Raw genomic sequence first — 22247 nt, forward strand, 5'->3', positions numbered from 1 at the left:
TTCACAAATTAAAAAAAAGATACGAAGTTGTGGTGAAAATGCTTATGTTCCCCATACTAACTAAACATTATGCAAGCAGAAAAGAAAGAAAAGAAATTGTCATCTGCAAACTACCTTATACATTTTTTATTGTACCTTATCACACACCCTCCAAATGTTCCTTTTCGTAACATTAGCGCATTTCGAGTACACACAGGGAAAAATTGAAAACTCCGCTTTAAATGGCTTTATCGCGTCAGTACTTTTACACCACAACCTCCGAAAGACAGGCTATATGAATCATTAAAAATTTGTGATAGCCATGGTTTTAAGAGGCTAAAAAATCACTTCCCATGGATGGAATAAATTAAGCAAAATTTTCACGGCTATTGAGTTTTCAGAGAACATCAATTTCCAGCGAAAAAGAGGTGAAATTTCTTTTTAAAAAGATAACATATTTCCAAACACCTTATACAATGTTGTAAGCTTTTAATCTCCATGTCCTATAACTTAGAGTGCCTTCCATTGCGTATTTCAACAAATAATTCACTTTTTCCAATTGAAACCAAAACACACGGACTTTTGAAAACTCGATCAAGCTTCAGTCGACGATGAAAAGCATATACTTACACTCCATTTTAAAGCTTTGAGGTTTTAACACAAATTAAAACGTTTCAGGAAGTTTTCTGGCCAATGTGCACCTTAGTTAAGGCAATATATCCGCGTGTTTCGCGTTATTTTCGGATTTATACCATTTTCCCCTTCAGAAACCTGAAGAGTGTTCCTTTTCGTAACATTTTTGACTTTGCCAAAATATTGCATCGCTCAATTTTGATGTCATTTAAAGCTTTCTTTACAGCCGAAAAAACTCATTAATATGGACCCATTCCTTTAACTTTGGTTTTAAAAACTTATCGCAAAATAAATATGGCTAACTTTGAAAATAGGTTACGAAAAGTAACCACGAAGAATCTAAGGATGGATGGATGGATGGATGGATGAATGAATGAATGAATGAATGAATGAATGATAAATCCCATGTTAATAAATTTGCTTTTGATAGAACTTCGCTTCAAATATTAAAAGAATCATGATACTACTAGGAGCTTTTAAAGAATCTTTTAAAGTGTACGGGTGGGCAATCATATCACGAATAGTAGATTCAGGTTTAATGCTTTTAATGAGACGTCAGTAAATCTCAACCAAATTAATTATGACATTATATACCATGGGGCACCATCACGAGAGACTGGGTTACGTATCCAAAATTGCAATATGTGACACGTGAAGCTTCTAAGCTCCGCGCTCGGTGAAGTTTTGATACTGCGAAGAAACTATCCAGGAAAATAATGGTTTCTTTAAATTTTATCGGGAAAAACAGCGCGCGAATTCCATTTTAGTAAACATTGTGACTGAGAGTTTGCACGATTTTATTCAGATGGAACAGCCCAGTATATTACGCATTACACTCAAAATTAACCTCCCCTCTGAAATGTAACGATGGTACCAGGCTATGACATCAGAAAGTAACTAGGGTCGTTTAATACATTCGGAGCTTTACGCTAACTTTTGTGTGATACATGAACGCAAAGTCGAGATATAAACAATAAAAAAAACCACTCCTTATCATTACGTAGTACAAATCCCTATCATTACTTAGTACCGCAATTTACTTTTTCGTTATTTTACCATTATAATATTAAATATGAACTCACCTTAATATCCAGTCCTCCCAGGTACAAATTGACCGCGCGGCGACAGTTTTTGAGGTCCTTGCACTGAGGATCAGAGTACACGTGAACAGAGAACAGGTCGTCTTGGCAATCGTGTATCAATTTGTACGTACAGGGGCCTGGGAAGTAGATGTAGCGGCCATCGAAGGTTTTTATGTGTGACCGCCACATAAAACAGATGTCTGGCTCGTTTATAGCACCGCTTGGAACTACAAACGAGAAAAAAAAAGAGGTACGACAATATTAAGAATAAAGTGATAAAAGTGTAAAGAAATAGGGCTTTACAACTCAAATTGTTCCAACCTATGAGGCACTGGCGCGCGTAAATTGCAAGGGAGGGGGTGATTCGAAAACGCGGAGCGCCAGACATGAGCACAAATGGAGCTCGCAGCTGAAGCTGCAAACTCACGCAAATCTTTCCCAGTCTCGCTCTGCTCCGCTCGTCGCTTCTTTAAGACAGGCTTAATTTCAGAAGGTAGTTCAGAATAAATTTTAACCTTAAGTATTTATTAGCTATCAAAATAATTGTTAATGAAACAACTGCTAAGAGCGTTTGTGTTTTCATCTGGATGAAAAATCATAACGCACAGCAGAGAAACGAAGAATTGTTGATTGAAAGATTCAAAATCACTGATACTTCCTCGTATTTGTCTCTTCTCTTTTAACTCGGGAGTTTAAATACCAAAGCTTTAGGGAAATATAAAATACTTACGAGCAGTTGCCATAATTGTCCGCGCGTCAACCGGTACGATTTCTTCAACAAAAGCAAATTTTATAGAGTTAAACAGAGAAGTTAAAACATGGTGCTGTCGAGTTCGAGTATCAATGACAATAAAATGAACTGAAACAAAATTTTAAAAAATTCATTTAACACTAAATTATAGTTATTTATTGAAACAGGAGGTACGATAAACTCCCACCCCCCGATAGCTTCCCCTTATAACTCAAAATTATAAGGGGTTCTTCTCTTAGGTGCTCTTACTCAAGGCAATTAACAGGATTTCCTGCAACTTACGAGCAATGCTCTTGTCAGTTTTACATTGCAAAGCATGGAAATGTTACACATTGCAACACATCTCGCAATCTAACGGAAAGTAGAAGACTAGTCTACTTTTCCGGACTGTAACTCGCAAAGCTGTTTTTGGTTGCGAGACAAGTTGTAAACAAGGAATGTTACGCGCGCACTTTTAATTTTCCAGCAACTTGTCTCGCAAAGGCGCTGTGTTGCAAGTTGCAGGAAAATTGCTTGGTGTAAGAGCACCTTTTTATACTGATAACAATTATTGTAAACCGACAACTCCAACTTTCAGAAACCCCTCCCTGACGGGTCCATCTGTTGTCCTACCTTGATCACATGGTACATTGGCTGGCCAATCACATTGTTTGATTGTGTAGTTAAACCTCAATCCAGCGGGGCATTCAATCTTTTGCATTGCACCATTGGAACAATAGATGTATCCATAACAGTTGTAAGGATCTTTATAGTTGCCATTTGGCAATCCGGAACAGAATGATATTCCTGCAATATAACCAATCCAACTTCATTAACTGATAAAAACAAACTCAAGTAATAATTTACCGACCTATCGGAAATCAAACCATTGTGACTAGTATGCTAGTTAGAAGGTGTGTAGGCGCCGTGGTGTTATGGTTAACGCGTCGTACTTTCTCCTCATTTACTGTGTTGTTTCCTTAGACAAGAAACTTTGCTCCACATTGTCTCTCTTCACTCAGGGCCCAGTTGTTCGAAGCCCGATTAAGCTAATCCTGGATTAACATGAAGTTTGATTCGAGTTTAATAACTAATCAATAAAAATTCTTCCAAATAGTTTTGGCCTTCAGTTTTGACTTAGAATTTTCTTTACCTTTAGCTTGAAATTAGGCTTTGAAATCACTTTAAAAGAGCGAGATGAAACCTCGATTAACTTTTAATCGTAGATTAGCGTTAATCGGCTTTCGAACAACCCGCCCCAGGTGTATAAATGGGTACCGGCAAATATGATTTTGGGGTAACCTTGCGATGGACTACAGTAGCATCCCATTCAGGGAGAGTAGCAATACTCCTAGTTACTTCATTCTACAGAAACCGGGCTAAGATCCGACAGTGTGGGCCGCTTAGGACAGCAGTACGACTATCTTTTTATTTTTTACCCAGTTAAGCGGATGAACTGGATCTTGCTCTCAAGTACAAGCATTTACAGAAAAACCAGTCATTATTTTGCATTTATGGATTCCTCTAACTAATTAAAAGGGCAGATACAAGGAAAACACAAACGGCAAACAAATTAAAGGTGTCCGATACGCCTCGGCACTGTTCGCCGTGAAAACGCATTACACATTAGACGGAACAAGCAAGAACCAAAACAACTAAATGTTCCCGTCTAACTTGTCTAACCTTTCATGTTTAAATACGTTTAGGCATACTGACCAAACTGGCATTGCGAGCCAGTGAATCCTGGGGCGCATACGCAGACTTCAGGGGCAATACAGCTTCCAAGATTGGCGCATCCAGCGAGACAAAGGGCTGGAACAAAAAAAATGTAAAATAGAGAATAATTACTGCATTTATTGTTTATTAGCGAGGATAATCAGAATAATCATACAAAAATGATAATACAAAATCCAGACTTTACCCGAAAACGGTATGGCGAGCGCGAAAGGGGGGCACTATATTTTCGAGGTGATGTTTCTTTTCAGATATTTGACCAAACAAATCGCAAGTTAAGATTTTTTTCAGGTTTGGAACGTTGTTATTCTTAAGAAAAAGGCTTAACGGTTCAATATTGGTTAAAAACTCTCCACAGGTTGCCTTACGTGTTTGGCAGCGGTTTCCACTCCAACCTGATGCGCAGGAGCATTTGCCAGCCACACAGGTGCCACCATTGATGCAAGACGGATCACAGAAGTCTGCAAATGAAAGAGAAAAACAACTGTAAATTATTTCAACTAATTTTTATCAATAATCATTAACCATGATTAAAAGAGTGAAAAATGACAACTGCAGCCCAGTCAGTTTGCTTAAACTACTGAACTACAGGAAGATATGTGGCAAGCAAATAAATGCTTGGATAGGCAATTAATTCCGGTGGCGGCGTGGCCAAGTGTTAGGCCGTCGGACTTGTATCGGAAGTCCAGGGTTCGAGTCCCGCTCCATGTATGACTCTCATAGGGGTGCTTGCCCCATGCAAGTTTTATACTCGTGAAATACTGAATACAGTTTTGTGTGTAAGTGTAATTAGCTCAAATTGTACATTTTGCCTCTTGTCGCTCTCTTTGTGTCATATCTTGAGTTAGGGGAAGCCTGGGCCTTAAAAGCCCCTGGCTTCATATCCAGGCTTCCCTGTCACCTAAGGCTACTTTGTATGTGTAGTGTGTAATATATATTTAGTTTTGTGTGACAAAACAAATGAAAATCTTGTGACTTTTTTGACTCTCATGTCTCAGGATAATCAAGCAATCAACGATTGCTGGTCGATACAATTGAAGTAGCCTTATATGACAGCCAGGGTTAGACTTTCTTCTCTACTGACCTGTTTCACACGTGACTCCAGTGTAACCAGGCCTGCAGTTGCATTTGTTTGGCGCCACACAGCTGCCGCCATTTTGACAGAGACCTGTGCATAGTGCTACATAACAAAGTATCGGTTAATTAGAAGGAATATTTGACTTGGAATCCCTGGCTTTTAATATTGCTCATCATTTTCTACTGTTATAGACCAAAAATATGCAAAATAAGTAGTACGTGTTCTCTATTCTCAACTGAAAAAAACAGTAATATTAATATGAGAGGTGACTCTTCAGGCTCATAAAGTATGCATTTATTTAACAGACGATCCGATGAATGAAAACAATCGCGTTGCATTTTCATTATTGCACAATATCAATGATAACTGATCAACTTTCAAACTTCAGAGATATAAAGTTTGTTTAAGCGACACCACTACCAACATTTTTCATTTTTAAATCTATTGGCGGCACAGCAAGTAGCATCTACAACCAAGGCTCACCTTTGCTGCATGTCGCTCCAGTCCATCCACTCGGGCATGCGCACTTATCTGGCTTTATACACACCCCTCCATTAAGACAGTTCGGAACACAAACCGCTTTTAATAAGGAAACAGAGCTTGATTCAGTACTTTTTTTAAATACAGGGTTCATTAAATAACATAGTGGTTTTTTAAAGCAGTTTTATTCTGACAATCGTTAACTTAATTCCAAAGTAATCATAACTGACAAACAAACAAATCTGCTGATAACAATTAAAACGTGCAAAACGCAACCGTACGATGCTAAGTACGTATTTACGTACGTGTTTTGAACGAGCTTTAGTTAGCTCATAGACGTCACGTGGGCCAGTAAACAAATGATTGATTAATTGATTGATTGATTGATTGATTGATTGATTGATTGATTGACTGATAAATTTATTGATTGATTGAGTGACTGACTGATTAATTGATTGATTGATTGATTGATTGATTGATTGATTGATTGATTGATTGATTGATTGATTGATTGATTGATTGATTGATTGATTGATTGATTGATTGATTGAAGGATGGCAAATTGTTAGTTATTTAGAACGAATTTACTTCTATATCCATACAACTTAGTGTCGCTGTTGATTTAAAATTACTGGTTGCTAGTCAGAAGTAATCTGGTAGTAATCTTTATTGGCTCACACTTTGATTAACTACAGGAGAAGTATTATATGTATTACAGGTTGATTAATAAAAAAAAAAAAACAAACAAAGAGAGTAATTAGATCCTAGTGGCTAAAGGACCCGAAAGGTCAGTGAGCCCCCAATAGCTGTTTAGAGTTAATTATATAAAATAAGAGTTAATTATATAAAATAAAAGATTTAAGGTAGAGAAACCGGACTTAGTAAATAACAAAAAAATGTTAGAACAGCAAGATTGAATGTGACGTTACCAACCTCGTTCACAGGCCCTTCCCATGTAACCAGGTGAACAGAAACATAGACCATTTGAACACAAACCGTTTTGACAAGATGGAGAGCATGCCTCTGTACAAGGAAAAAAAAGAGAGGTAACTTCAATCATAATAATTGAAACAAGAAAACGAAATAAAGAAATAAGATTATAGTCAATCTACATTACGCGTGGACAGTATTTTTCGAAATTTGAGCGGAGTTTTGAAATTTACCTGTCAGTTTTGAACATCGCCAACAACATTTCAGAGTTCCCGTAGAAATTTCCTTAGTTTGTTGACGTGTACTGGATATGATGGTAATTACGTGTGAATTAAGTTTAATCCAAAACAGGTTTAATTTGAGGTTGTCTGATTGGGTGAGTGGAATTGGAAATTGCTCTGCTAGTTCTAAAGCTTTTTAAAAGAGCTGTTGGCTCGGCTGTTAATTGGCCCGCATGGCACTTGTTGTATCCCACCCTACCCTCCACCCCACGGGCAAGAAAATAACCTACTGGCTGAACTCGAGTCCGCGAACTGCCTCTTCTGGTTAAAGGGGCTCTCTTCCTTGCCTGTAAAAAAGGAGGAAAAGCAATAAATGAATCGCTTATCTTCTTGTTTGTGAACACCAAAGGAACAATTATCGATCATGGGAATCACACAAACATACGTTCATCACAGCGCATTCCTTTCCATCCTTTGCAGCATCTCTGTACCCCTCTCAGGACTGTTTTAGTCACCTCCCGGACTACAGGCTCTATCACGACTCTGCATGAAAACGAAAATACTTCAAGAGGATTTCACGTTCAAACATAGTTCAAACATTTTGTCTGTATATACCCCTAGTTTTTAGCTTCTTTAGTTTACTTGTAATTAGTTAATTACAAACGACCCCACAAGCTCATGTAGCTTTAATACTCATCGTTTTAAAATAAAGGCTATCTATCTATCACGTACTTCGGTTCAACCTCGTTCTCATGCAAGCTTAATGACCCTGGGAACGAGGTTGGCTGAAAGTGCAGGTCATAAATGAGGGAATGAAGGTGACAGGTCGATACAATTACTGTGTTCATTTGCAACTCTGGCAGAAGTGTTGAATTCGTGGATTTCTTAACATCTTTTAGGTTGATGTCGATTACATCAAGGAATTCTTGAAAATGTTCGTCTTAAGGGGGGACTTAACGTAAACGCCATTTTACCGCACTTTACATGGTTTTAAGGTGGGGGTTCACCTAAAAGCCATTTTCACGCCGCTTAAAATCGGTCAAATGAAAATATCTTGTTTGCATTTCAAGCAATACAAAAACCCTCCATTCATAGCACAAATTAATGATTTGGGGTGTTTTATGAATTTTTGGTTGATTTTTAGGTATATTTGGAAGGAAATAATTTTTCTTGAAGGATTGGTAAAATTAAAAGAAATAAGGAATGTTGAAGATTTAGTGAAGTTTTAAAATTAGAATTTGTAGTTAATAATTAATAGACGGATACCAAGTTAGTCCACTAGCAACCTGGGGTGCTCTTGCGTGGTTGTCGACTGTCTGTTAGTGTTCCAAAAATCATTTTCTTTCTTCTATCCATTCTTAAAACTCTTCAAATTTCACTCAAATTCAGGTAGAGCCCCACCTTAATGGAAATATCTCGTTCACGTTTCAAGTGATCCAAAACCTCTATGTTCATCCCGTAAATCTATGTTGTGGGGTGTTTTGTGAATTTTGGGGTGATTTTTGGGTATATTTGGGAGGAGATAGTTTTTCTAGAAGGATTGGTTAAATTAACAAAAATAAGAAATATTGAAGAATTAGTGAAGTTATAAAATAAGAATTTGTGGTTAATAATTAATAGACGGATACCAAGTTAGTCCACTAGCAACCTGGGGTGCTCTTGCGTGGGTATCAACTGTCTGTTAGCGTTCCAAAAATCATTTTCTTTCTTCTATCCCTTCTTAAAACCACTTCAAATTTCATTCAAATTTAGGGAGATTCTTGTTTGCTATTTTTTCGCTTAATTTTTGTTTTAGATAGGTTTTCTAGTGTAATTTTGTCATCATCTTTTTTTGTACCCTTTCCTCGGGGTCTATTGCCCCTGCATTAGATGAGGAATACGTTTCCACATATATTTTTTTGTTTTTAGTGGGTTTTCGTAGCTGGCGTGGCATAATTCTTAGCTTTTGAACCATGACATCACCAGGCTTAAAATATTCCATCACATTTATTCCATTGCGCACATGCCACACATTGACATTTAAATCCTAGCAGAATGCAGGATGTTTATCCCATGAGCCTAGTTAAATGGGCTTAGCTGCAACGAGTCTCCTGTAGCTCAGTGGTAGAACATCCGAACTAGTAATCGGAAGATCTTAGGTTCGACTCTTGATAGGAGCACCCGGATTTCCTTTTCCCGAGTTTGCCTGTGTCACTTACTGAATAATTTGTCCAAGGTCACAATCATTCTTTTTTATAATCTCGATTTTTTTTCTTCATTTCCTGGAATCAGCTTGTTTACATTTTGGCCCTTTTGAGAAAAATCGTTGTAAATTCTCTAACAATTCTACCAAGTCTGAATATATTGAGAATGATGTATTATTCAGAGTAGAACCTATGACTTTCCGATTACTAGGTCGGATGCTCTACCACTGAGCTACAGCCAGTACAGGAGACTTGTGGCAGCTAAGCCCATTAAGACAAACATCCTGTATTCTGCTTGGATAGAAATGTCAATGTGTGGCATACGCGCAATGGAAATAAATGTGATGGAGTATTTTAAACCTGGTGAATGAATAAGAATGATGTATTGTTTAGTGAATGACACAGGCATACTCGGAAAAAGGAAATCCAAGTGCTCCTATCAGGAGTCGATGTAGAACGCCAGCCCTTCGTCACATTTTTCACATACGTGAAAAATGTGACATAGAAAAGAGTCAAGGTCAGGTAATAAAGAGGGCATGTTTGGCCCAACATTAAATCTGTAAGATATTCAAACTTTCCCCGGCCACCGCATCTCACCGATTTCGCAAATATTTGACATGTAAACGTCTTTGGCTCCTAACTACGAAATGGATGTTTTTAAGCTTTAATTATTTTTACTTTGCAAAATACCGAGAAGGCCGGTTTCGAGTGGCCTTGCCAGTCCGCCATTTTGCCGAATCATAGGAGTTCTTGTGCACTCGGTTATCTTTTATACAGATTTAAAGAGCTATCCTTCCTTTAGTGTATTTGTATAAGTCAATCCAAGAAATGCGTAGTTTGTGCGGCTATCAGCTAAGAGGTTTCAGGGTACATTTTTTTTCATTTTGAAAGCCTCAAAATTAATTGACTACAAATTGCAAGAACAGCCATGAAATAAAGGGACCAAATGGCCAAGACCAAGTAAGCTTTCGGCTCTGTTACCTTGCCCCATTTTTATTAATTAAAGCAATCACTAACCCAATAAATAATATTTGTTTTGGATAAATGGCTATTTCTTAAACGAGATTACATTGGATATATCAGTCTTTTCCTATTTTTTTCTAGTAGATGTGAGGCCTTTTAAAATGCGAAAAATCTACCATCAAATCTGTTAGCCGATCGTCGAACAAGCTACGCATTTATTGGATTGACTTATACAAAAACACAAAGGAAGGGTACCCCTTTATAACAGTATAAAAATTTACCGAGTTGCCCAGTTAACAGGCGGAGAGTTGAATTTACAGGAACGCCTTTGATTTGACTTTACCTATTCCACTAGTATCTGAACTACATAATTATAATACCCGCAGTGCATCTTCCAATCAACTTTTCATGCCTTTTTTCAGAACAAATCTAAGGAGATTTTGTCAAACCGTAATAAGAAATTTTTCTTGGAATAACATTCCTGAGACAGTTAAGGACAAACCTACTAAAAGAATGTTTAGAAAAGCACTCTATAAATATTACCTTGCTCAATACTGATGATACATTCCTTGCTCATCATTAATAATACTTTATTCCAATTATTTTCGTTTCTCTTTGTTTTTTGTTTTCCTTCTGCTATATCTTTCTTATTTTTTTCTATTTTACTTAGTTACTTTTCTTATCAATTTACTTCCTTTAAAGGGGCACAGTATTAGTTTTACTAGAGGTGCCCCTCTACTCTCCTCTCCCCTATTTGAATTGTATTTTTGAGCTGCGTGTTGGTCTATGTTTATTTAATACCTCCAACTTTTGTATTTTGCGCTTATGTAACAGTAAGTGTGGAGAGTATAAATAAAAAAATGTCAAAGACTGGAAAGCCCACTTGAAACCGACCTTCTAGGTATTTTGCAAAGTAAAAATAAATTGAACGCTCAAAACATCTATTTTGTGGTTAGGACCGATAAAGAAATTTACATGCCAAATATGAGCGAACTCGAAATCGGTGATATGCAGTGGCCGCTACTTTCAAATATAGTTCGAATTTTACAGACTGTTGCTCTTTATAACAAGAAAACGAAGGAGCAAGCTGGAACAAAACCCTTAAATGTAGTAAGAATCCAGCAGGCATTATTCGAGGAAGGGGCTTAAAGTTGTGGTACTTTAAACCACTGAAGCATCTCGCCGGCGGGTCAAACTCTCAAAGAGAACATCAAACATCGAGGACATTCTGAGCTGTAATCTCTTTCCTGGATTAAGTTAAAGCAGATAAGCTGATTTGTTTGGAAAAACGGAAGCAAACCACAGTATTTTCAGCACCCAGTTGGAAATGATGCAGGGTAGAATTGTCGAGCAGAGTCGGTATGTAAACAAGGTGCAATCCATAGGGATGCAATATTGCGTTTAATCTTGCACCTCGTGTGTCTGCCAGTGAGTTTAGGATTTTCTCCTAAAATCCTATAACAAGATAAAAAGCAGCAATCTCTTACCTGGATTTACTGCATCGTCCTTCGTCTTTCGGGCACGGCACTCGCTCACTCTTTACTGTTCTTCGCTTGTAGCGCTGTGATATGCGTATCACATGAGGTTCGTAGAATTTACACCAGTGTCCCTTGTTGCCTTGACTGGGCTTAGATTCTGCAAGTCTTTCCAAATCATCCAAGCTGAGGAAGCGAACGAAGACGAGTCACTTTGCATCACTGCGCACACTGCGCTAATTAATCCTTTTAATTTCATGTGGATTTACTTCCTTATATTCACACCTCATCGTATTAATTAAGGGTTAGCGAAAATTAAATCCGTAAAAATGAAACCGCAGAAACTCGTAATATGCGAAGTTGTTACTCGCCTGTCACAACGAAAGTGCCGGGTGATAATGTCTCCTGCATTCAGTGTTAGTAACTACAATACAACTTAATGGTTTGCAATGGAAAACTGGACTCTCCTCAATCATTTTTTTGTACCTATCTCAAAATATGACGAACGTTTTCAGTAATCGCAAAAAATTTTCAGGCCACTTTAGAACGAGTTTCGCCGGTGTTTTATCCTAAGAGCTTCATACCCCGGTACAGGGCGTTTTCCTCGTGACATTTTATTGATCTGCACGATTCGTGAAGCTAAATTTTTTTAAATAAACCTTTTCTGTAATAAAATAACATACATCAAGAGGATAAGTATTTCGTAAATACTTCCCGTCTATATATAAATATTTGCACGTTAGGCACGCGTTAATCTTGTTAACCTGAAGATCGATTTTTTTTAGCATCCGTTTCGTCTAATGAGCTGATTGTTTTCTTTTCTAAGTTTAGCCATAAATCCTTTTATCTTTCATCCCGCACGATCGTTCAAGCGCTTCGAAATTCGTCATTTTTTTTACCAGTTAAACCGGCGTGGATCTGATGGGAAAAATAACTTTCAATGAAACGTTACGTGTTTTTCACTGTCATAAGAAGGAATTGAGCTGTTTCTAGATCATAAACAATATACGTTTCATCAATCAAAGCTATAATAGGTAGGGACCCACAATAAACTTTTCAACAAATGTATTGGTTGCCTTGTTAGCAGAATGGTTAGCCTGTGTGGGGCGTACCCGGCGTTCGCCGATCGCCCATAGAACTCTAAATGTTTTCGGAGTCAGTTAAATTACTTGGAAGAGCATCTTAGTTCTGGACGTGACCAGAATAGTTAAAGAAAGCTTACAGTAAAATCTGGCCAAGTGAACTCGCAAAGCATCAACAGGCGCTTGCAAGCAGTTATTAACAAAGTTGATATGTGCCTGATTTTTCATGCAGTTTTGTCGTGATTGATTACGTAACATATATTGCCACTTTAAGAGAACTTAGATGCTGATCGAAATTAAAAGTTAATTTGTCGAGAGTTCTGATCTATTGGTGTACATTTCGCAAGAAAACGCGCGATCAGGCTTTTACTGTTCAAAAGGAGCGGAAGACAATTTCAAAGGGAAGAAGAAGAACAACAACAACAATTTATTGATTATATAAAGGGCTTGTCTCGCAAATAGCCAAGACAATTCAAGACACATACCTTTCCGCGGCAACTCTACAAGTCTTCGGTTATAGTAATAATAATAATACAATAATTAAACTTTGTCAAACTTACAAACTCAGGACTTGTTCTTGTGAAACCGTTTGTCCGTAACCTGCGTGGACAAGAAACAGCAACAGGAATGCACTGCACGCGGCTGGACTGAGAACAGATAGGACCTTCATAACCATCAAATTGGGTGTGAAACGGAACTGTAACCCAGCACAGGTGTTGAAACGATTCGTGGGCAATCAAAACCTCTAATTCTCCACTGGTAACTGTCCAATCCAGATCAGCATAGGAAAATGTGCTCTGTTAGCGAAGGAGTAGCTCTTCGAAATTTCTCTCGGGTTTTCAAGTGAGATTTTTTATACAGCCAGTTCATCCAGCTTCTCATTGGCAGCCGGACAGAATTGTTGTTTATCCCTCTATTCTGCTCCTGATTGGCCCAGAGTCTTTATAAAAGACTTGGTTTTAGTCCCACTTAAAAATAAGTGTAGTACTATATTAAAGACGTCAAATCTTTTATAAGCTTAACATTGCAGTGGTTTTTAGGCCGACGGGCCGGCCAAGTTCAAAGCAAATTCGTGCACACCGACTCTATTTCTGTCGTATCGATGAAACTGGAATTAAGTCTGGTGATTGCAATTTTGGCCTCCTGGTCTCAAAATCATTCAGTCTTCAATTTTAGCGTTGTTTCCAAGGAGCATTTAGACCTGATCAACTTACAACATTCCTTACAAGTGCTTTCACGTACATTTCCAGTTTGGTCAATATGCCAAGTGCACTGACCACGAATAATCATGCGGTTGAACTCTGCTTATATAGGCCAATGGCTTTTGTTCCTTTATTGTATCTAACACGGCATCTTTCTTTTTGTTATTATTGCAATAGCTAGACATAATTTGTATATATATATATTTATATGTGAAGTTCATGGAACATTTATAATTATTTATTTATATTTACATGTTGTAACGATGCTCAACTATATTTTACTGTAATTTTTCTCTCGCCATGCGCGTGTGAGCATATTCAATGTAACACGCTCACTGTAAGTCAGTTAAAAATTATTATTATCATTATTAGCTGAGCAAATCACCAAGAAGATACGCCTAGCTATCTAGAATGAACTGTTTTTTATCTCAGGTGCAGATGAGCAAGCGGGCCTAAGAGATCGAAGGAAATAGGGCCGTAATTTCTCAAGTGTCATGTAAGTGTTTTGATAGTGCGGTAAGGGTTGATGCAAACCTCTCGAACAAGATCTCAGATGATGAAAACGCGCCACTTCAAATGTCATCTTTCGTCACAGGAAACAAAGGCTTCGCAAGACTTCCCGGTATTCAGTCACTTATAACTGGCTCTCTCAAACTCCAGCATTCTGTAACAAAGTTTTGCTTCCATTTAATAGATTTACGACATTTATTCATCATTCCGTCCTCTTAATGACGATAAAAGGTCGTCACAACACCGACGAAGTTCTACATCATGACAAAATTGATTAGACAAACGCATCAAAATCTTACGTCAATGAAACACTTCCAACTTTGTTTTTTCAGGCATCGACCCAGAGATGAACTCGTTTTTCAAGAACAGAATTCTACCAAAGCACGTTTTAGTGGGTGGCATGCGGAGGCAAATGCACTTCAATCTGAAGTGGCTAGGGGGCTAACGAGATCACATCATTAGCAAGTTCCTTGCAGAAAGGCTGTCGTTTTTAGGGGAGTCGTATTACCCTCTACTCTGCTAGCACGGTTTCTTTCACACTTCGTACGCGCTATTAGACTTGCCAGAAAGAAACCTCTGCTAACAGGGTAGGGAAGGTAAAAAACGATCGCCGGAAGGCAAAGCTTTCAAAACAGTGCGTGACAAGCATGGTAAATAGTGTGGGTAAGACTGGGAAGACGAAATCTGTCAACCCTTCGCGCGAAAGAGTGATCAGCATCAAATTTCTTCTAATGTCAATGCTTATTCAACCCCTGAGGACATGAGAATTAAGGATGTCATCACCCAAAGTGAATTTTAACGATCTTTTTATAACTTCTCTCCAGTACTTTGATGAGAAAAGTCTGGAAACAAGATAGAGTTTGTTCTCTGATAGCAGGGTTTACACGAAATGATCAAGGTTCAGGGGAGTATGTAGCTAACAATCCTCACCTGCCTTCAAACTTCATCAAGAAAGTTGATGAAAAATAAGGTAAATACAGTAGAACCCCGGTAACTCGAACTCGGATGCCTCGAACTCCCCGCTAACTCGAACAAAGTCCCGTTTCCCTTGGATTTTTACCCCTCTTTTCAGTCACTTTTACTCGGATAACTCGAATTCCTCGCCAACTAATATTTTTTTCTCTTGATAGAAATTTACCCCGAAAACTCGAATTCTGGTTCTTGCAACTCACCACTGATGCCATCCCATTAGCTCTTCCTGTCATTTTATCGGTAAAAAACACTGGAATTGACATTTCTAAAGCAATTTCATTTTAATCAGTGCAACAGATGCACGCATTTGACAGTCATTTCCGATCTTTTTAGTCAAACCGCATGCACTGCCTGTTACGCTGTCACGTAGAATACAAAAAACAGTGCTACAGTGAATGAAAACATGAATCCATTGGACCTTGGTACGCCTATGAAAATTTTTTTTTGTGACACGAAAGCCTCAGCTTACATGGGACTTACAGTTTCTGATGAGAGTAAGTTTAATTTGCCCTGGGGTGTATACTGAAGTGCTGATAATCAATAAACTATAAATTATTTACATGAAAAGTCGAATTTTCGATCTACTCCGATAACTCGAACCCCCGCTAACTCGAACAGTTTTTCGTCTCCTTTCAGAGTTCGAGTTACCGGGGTTCTACTGTCTTACCAAGTAGACAGACACTACAGTACATTCATTCTAAGTCAAGTCTCCAACAACAAAAAAAGACACCACACCAACAGTCACCAAACAGGTCTCAAAATTAAATTTATTCAAGTCTCAATGATGTAAAAAACAGCATACAACAAGTGCATGAGCACTCAACACATTTACAAGTCTGAAGGAAGCTGTTTACTGCACTTCTTCGGCCAATCTCTCTGCCTTGCTAACTGCCTCACTGATGTCTCCTACCATGTAGAAAGCGACTTCAGGTAAATGATCATATTCACCTAGAAGGAATCAAATTACTTGTTAGTATACATTATGTAAACATTGCATGAAGTGTACTCCAAATGACAAACCGATAATCATTACAAGTTACATGAGTGCTTTCCATTTGCAAGAAATGGCCGGCCAGTCTGTAAATCAAATGCGTCATTTTGAAGGGATGGCGGCTGCAAAATCTTGAAAAATAACCACTCCGAAAAATGGTACAACCTACTTTGAAGAAATTCAAACGCCTAGCATAAAACTTGTCATTAAAAAGTTATGAAAAGTGGAAAGTGCCTTATGATTCAAAATAATGAAGGGCAATCCTCAAAATTGCAGCTCCGAGAAAAACTTGTGTTGAAAATAATAATTATTGACAATGGGGTAAGTTTCTAAAGAAACTGTGGTGCTGCGTCGGTGGGAGTGGAAAGGAATGCACTGTATTTGCGAATTGATAAAGTAATTTCGCCACCGTACAGAGATTGGAATCTCTTTATGGTAGCAAAATGTTAGGTTTAACTGCCCAAAAATCTGTAACGTGCACACATAACTGCAGGTCACAGTTTACAAAATTTTTTCCAACATAGAATCTGTTCTACTACATGCATGTATTTAAAAAAAATCACAGTGTTGGAAACTTATATCTTCCATACAAAGAAAAATTCCTTCCACTGAACAGAAACACTGTAATAGCATAAAAAAACGTACTGGCATTACAAAGGAACATTACATTAATCAATGTCGGTATTTACACCTACCATGAAGGATTTTCTTGAACCCTGAGATGGTGTCCTGTTGAAAAGTGAGTTATAATAAGTGATCAGCAACTCATATTGATGCTGTGTACTTGTAACTGAATGTTATGGAAAAATGAATACTCTGTACTTAATGAAGAAAATAAAAATACTAAAATTTGTGGCACACTTTGTTTTTCCTTCGGGCACTTAGAAAAGCAAATATTATCCACATAAATTTTAACTCACATGTAGAGCGAGGAAAAAATTATGGGAATAGTCTGGATTTAATTAACCAAGCCACTTTGTCTTGTATGTGTGAAATAAAGCCACTTCAATTTTAATGCGAAAAAAGCAAAAACAACAACAACAAACGAACAAACAAAAAATAGCAGAGTATCTACATCACCAGATTTATACTATTGTGATTGGTAATCGACTGGTTGGCACAATTTATTATTGACGATTGTTTACGAATTCTAACTGATGCCTTTCACTAGAACTAACTCAAAATATTACCTTCAGGGGAACAAGCTTTCCATCATGACCCGTGAACACTTCAGCGACTTGGAACGGCTGTGACAGGAATCTCTGGATCTTACGTGCACGAGCGACCGTCAGTTTGTCATCTTCAGACAACTCATCCATACCCAGGATAGCAATGATATCTTGAAGAGATTTGTGGTCCTAAAAATATTCAAAATAGTTAGTGTGGTCCATTTACATCTACTGCAAATACAAAAGGAAAAGAAAATCTTAACATTTGTGGGCAAAAATGTGTCAGAGATGACAGTGCAATAGACCATTACCACAGTAACTTAAAAATTTGGATATAGACATAGTAAGGAAAACCACTAACACACTACTGGAAAGAGCACTTAAAAATTAGCAAATAGGCCAAGTATAAGACTCTTGTCTTTTGAAATAGTGAAGAAATAGTTCTATAAATTCAGGTTTTTTTTCTTTTGGCAAACATTATTTTGCATGATTTTAAAATGCACCATGATGAGGAGAATTGTGCACCAGGAAATAGCTACATCTTTTGACATCTCCTTCCATGGCCAGGAGATGACCATCAATAAATTATTATTATATTTATAACTGAGGAAACTTGTTACCTGCAAGATCTTCTGAACACCTCTGGCTATCTCGTAGTGTTCTTGCCCAACAACGTTAGGGTCCATAATACGAGATGTAGAATCCAGAGGGTCTACAGCTGGGTAGATTCCTAACTCAGCAATGCCACGGGACAACACAGTAGTGGCGTCCAAGTGAGCAAAGGTGGTGGCAGGAGCAGGATCCGTCAAGTCATCAGCTGGCACGTAGATAGCCTTTTACAATACAATAGTCGCATTTTAGCAAAATGCATTATTTTAAGTTTCAAGCAAGGTCATGTCTACATGAAAGCCAAGATGCTTTCATCCCATGATAAATTTTATTTATTATTGTTTGTTTGTTCAGGTAATTAGCTTCGTCCTGGGATAATTACAAATCAAGAGATCACCAGTTAGAAATGTATTGTTTTTGGAAACCCCTCATAATAACCCAGCAAAAAAATGTTTATTAAAAACTGGGCCATTGGATGATATAATTCCAGAGTTTTGATGTGTAGCCATGAAATGTTGGCCATAACACCATGCTTGACAAATAGCAGCTATTAAATTGTGTTCTGGCCATTCTAAAAAACTGAAATCAATGAGATCTAGAAAATAATATTAATTTCTTGGTTGTTTTAATGAAACAGTTATCCCACTTGTTGCATATGGGATGATTATAGACAACTGTAAGGACTATAATCTCATATCCAACACGTGCTTGTGGCATTATTGTTAAATATCAATCACCTGTACTGATGTGATAGATCCCTTTCTTGTTGTGGTAATCCTTTCCTGCATGGTACCCATATCAGTGGCTAGAGTAGGCTGGTAACCCACAGCAGATGGAATACGTCCCAGCAATGCAGACACCTAAAAACATTCAAAACACAAATTCTAGGACTTGTTTCAAAACATTAACAACTTTGTCTGAGTACTTAAGACACTAAAAGACTCCGATGAACTCTCCGAAAAGAAAAAAATTAATCAACACACCTCAGAACCAGCTTGAGTAAAACGGAAGATGTTGTCAATGAAAAGTAACACATCTTGTCCCTCTTCATCACGGAAGTACTCGGCAACAGTCAGACCAGTCAAGGCTACACGAGCACGGGCGCCTGGGGGCTCATTCATCTGACCATACACTAAGGCCACCTGACATGGTGAAAACAAACAAAACCCTTAAAAGCATGTCCAGAAATGAAGGATATAAGATCTGGAATCAATTTCTTTAAAACTCAGCAAGCTTTTGGCAGCATCTCAACATTTAACTTTCTGAAAAATAATGTTCAGTAATATTTTTCACTTGGCCATATGTGGTCAAAGTCATGTGAGAAGAGTTCCTTGGTAAATTGCTGGGAGCTCATAACATGCACTTAGCTGGAAAATAGTTTAACTTTAAAAAAAGTTTGGATTATGACAAAGGCAACTATCTTTCTATGACGGAAACCAGAGGTTCAATATAAAAGAATACCGTATTCCTTTTTGACATGGGGTGACACAGAGCAGTTGTGCATTACCTTTGAACTCTTGTCTTTCAAGCTAATGACCCCTGATACAATCATTTCGTGGTACAAGTCATTTCCTTCACGTGTTCTTTCTCCAACACCAGCAAACACCGAATAACCACCGTGAGCTTTAGCTACATTGTTGATCAACTCCATGATAAGCACAGTCTTGCCCACACCAGCACCTCCAAACAGTCCTTGTTTACAAAGAATGAACACCAAGAATTAGCATGAAAGTATAGTACAATAACAGCCAACTGATTGGTATTTGTTTTCCTCCCTCCTTGTTGGAAATTAAGAGGTGGTATTTACTTTTGGTGTCAGACATGAAGTCAAGGTCAAATATTTTTTCTGTGAAATATTGACAGTTCTGCCAATGAATTTATGAAACATACCAATCTTTCCTCCCTTTGCATATGGTGCAAGAAGGTCCACAACTTTGATTCCTGTGACTAGAATCTCCTGTTCGGTGCTCATTTCAACAAATTCAGGAGCTTCAGCATGGATGGCAGATCGCCTGAAAGAGTTAAATGTAACAAAAAAAAAAATGTTTATGAAGACACAATGAATGTTAGTCGGAACCTACCATTCTGTTGTACTGTCATGGAAAGTGCAATTATAACAAACCCATAGTTAAAACAGTAGTGGCTGCTTTTTTTTGACAACTCTGCGTGGATTCACATTTTTCAGATGTTTGTTCTAGCACAGACAACAATCAAAACAATCAAATTTTTTGGCTACATGGAATACAACCAAAAATATTATACACAGGTGGGATGTACAATGTCATCACTTACTTGTCTGTGCCAATAGGCCCCCTCTCATCAATGGTTTCTCCAATAACGTTGATAATTCTTCCTAATGTTTCAGGGCCAACAGGAATTGTGATAGGACCTCCGGTGTCCGTGCACTTTTGGCCTCTCACAAGACCTTCTGTACCATCCATAGCAATGGTTCGTACTGTGTTCTCACCTAATGAGATATATGACCAAACAAGGTTATAAGAAGACCAACGGTTACACATGCCAGTGCTGCAATCGACTCTATTTTCTGTGTTCTGGGACTCAATGTTATCAAGGGTTATACAAAGTGTAGAAAGTGCGAGTAATACAAGCAATAATTATAACAGCATTTACATCCTAGCCATGATAACTGTATATGTTCTTGAGCAAGACACTTAATTAAGTCTAGCCTCATATTTCTCTCTTCACCCAGGAGTATACCATAAAATCCTGGTTAGAAGCCCTGGGCTTACACAATTTCGGAAGGGGTTTTGGGTAAGCTTATGTTCAGAGAGGCTTATATCTGGGGGTGGGGGCTTATAAGTGGAATAGAAAATCATTCAAAACAAGCTGATAACAAAACATACTTTATTTCATTACCAGACCAAATTAGAAGCAATAATTTTAACGGTAACTGTAACCATAACATAACAAAATAGAATCAGACTTTGATCTCAGTTCTCCTTCACAAGGTTTAATTCATCCATCTCAAGGAAAAACTCCACATCTTCTTCAAACACTAAACACATTCCCTAATGGTATTTGACGAGATTGTTAAACGTCACTATTCTGTAATCAAGGGGTGTTTACATAAAAATGGGCCTATAACCTGAAACCTGCAAAGGGGGAGGGGGGAGAGGTTGTAACTGGAATAAACTAAAATACTTCTCTTTTATAGTTGGGCTTATAACCGAGGGTGCTTCTTACTGGAATGGGTGGCAGAAGTTTGTCCACAATGGCGCTACAAAAGCAGAGTTAAGATGGCAGGAGGAAGGGCAATCATGCCAGAAACAGGCAGTCTTGATGCAGATGGCTGCTCCCCTTGGATCTCAGGGGCCTTCAAATACAGGAAATGTGGGGAGAAGAAGCCTTCTGGGTTTCTATGCATGGGGTGTTTCCCTTCCACAGACCATTGAAATTTTAATGTCTGACTAAGATAATAACCTTACTAAGTCAGAGAAATCAATCCTTACCTAAATGCTGAGCGACTTCAAGAATGAGTCTAGGTGTTCGACCTTCCACCTCGAGCGAATTCAAAATGGGAGGGAGACCCTCCTCAAATTGAACATCTACAACGGCACCTATAACAGCGATAATTTTACCAACTGCTCCCGGCTTTGTTGCTGGAGGTGAGGACGTTGTTTTGGGGGCGGCTGCCTGAGCGGCGGCTGCGGCAGAGACAGGTTTGTCGGTTGAAACATAACGGCGATTATCTGGAGGAGGAAAATTGAAGACGGTCGGATTTGGCCAACACAGTTGACTGGTGCAAAGTACAATATCACTGCATTTACAGGTAAGGTGTAAAAAATACAACAAATCACCTCAGATATAAAAAATAAACACATAATCATCTTCATTTAACCAAAATATCCCAATTCAAATGAATTTAGAGCAAATTTCTAAACGTATTAGTGTATGAAGTCGAGTCGGCAACGTCACGACGTGGCTGCTCTTCGCCTGTTACGAGAGCCCAAACTGCAAAACTTAAAACATAAATAACGGGAATTTTTCTACTTACATAGTTGTGAACATATCGGAAGTGTTCTCGGTTGTGTTTGTCTTAATGTACGAGCTACAAGGTTAGGTCTAAAGGCAGTTCTTGCCGCACGCCGTAAACCATGAACCAACATGGCGGAGAAGAATGGTTGTGCAGCGCCGGTGACCATGTGATCTACGGAAAATGTCCGAAGGAACGACGGAATTTTCCGAAGATTTCACGAATCCTAG

The 22247-nt window shown here is 38.2% G+C and overlaps 2 protein-coding genes across 2 annotated transcripts in view; both read right to left on the reverse strand.

Annotated features, from left to right (window-relative positions):
* Positions 1–13519, reverse strand: part of LOC146457662 (uncharacterized) — a 49092-nt gene extending 35573 nt beyond the window's left edge. Inside the window, exons 1-12 of the mRNA XM_085091646.1 lie at positions 13131–13519; positions 11501–11674; positions 7313–7410; positions 7158–7214; positions 6650–6739; positions 5720–5815; positions 5243–5338; positions 4527–4619; positions 4141–4236; positions 3058–3231; positions 2425–2466; positions 1695–1921 (exon numbers count right to left, since the gene is read on the reverse strand). Coding sequence (XP_084947772.1) covers positions 1695–1921; positions 2425–2466; positions 3058–3231; positions 4141–4236; positions 4527–4619; positions 5243–5338; positions 5720–5815; positions 6650–6739; positions 7158–7214; positions 7313–7410; positions 11501–11674; positions 13131–13246 — 1359 coding nt within the window. The 5' untranslated portion in view covers positions 13247–13519. The remainder of the gene's footprint in view (positions 1–1694; positions 1922–2424; positions 2467–3057; positions 3232–4140; positions 4237–4526; positions 4620–5242; positions 5339–5719; positions 5816–6649; positions 6740–7157; positions 7215–7312; positions 7411–11500; positions 11675–13130) is intronic.
* Positions 13520–16003: 2484 nt separating this feature from the next.
* LOC146457663 (ATP synthase subunit beta, mitochondrial-like) lies at positions 16004–22201 on the reverse strand. Its single transcript, XM_085091762.1, has 11 exons — positions 22039–22201; positions 21494–21733; positions 20316–20490; positions 19914–20035; positions 19531–19715; positions 19007–19165; positions 18761–18883; positions 18035–18247; positions 17436–17603; positions 16941–16974; positions 16004–16202 (listed from the first exon to the last, which is right to left on the reverse strand). Exons 1-11 carry the CDS (start codon positions 22184–22186, stop codon positions 16105–16107), a joined length of 1665 nt encoding a protein of 554 aa, XP_084947888.1. The 5' UTR covers positions 22187–22201; the 3' UTR covers positions 16004–16104.
* Between the last annotated feature and the right edge of the window lie 46 nt (positions 22202–22247).

This window comes from Pavona decussata, unplaced genomic scaffold, assembly GCF_977016875.1.
Source record: "Pavona decussata unplaced genomic scaffold, jaPavDecu1.1 SCAFFOLD_238, whole genome shotgun sequence".
Lineage (NCBI taxonomy): Eukaryota > Metazoa > Cnidaria > Anthozoa > Scleractinia > Agariciidae > Pavona > Pavona decussata.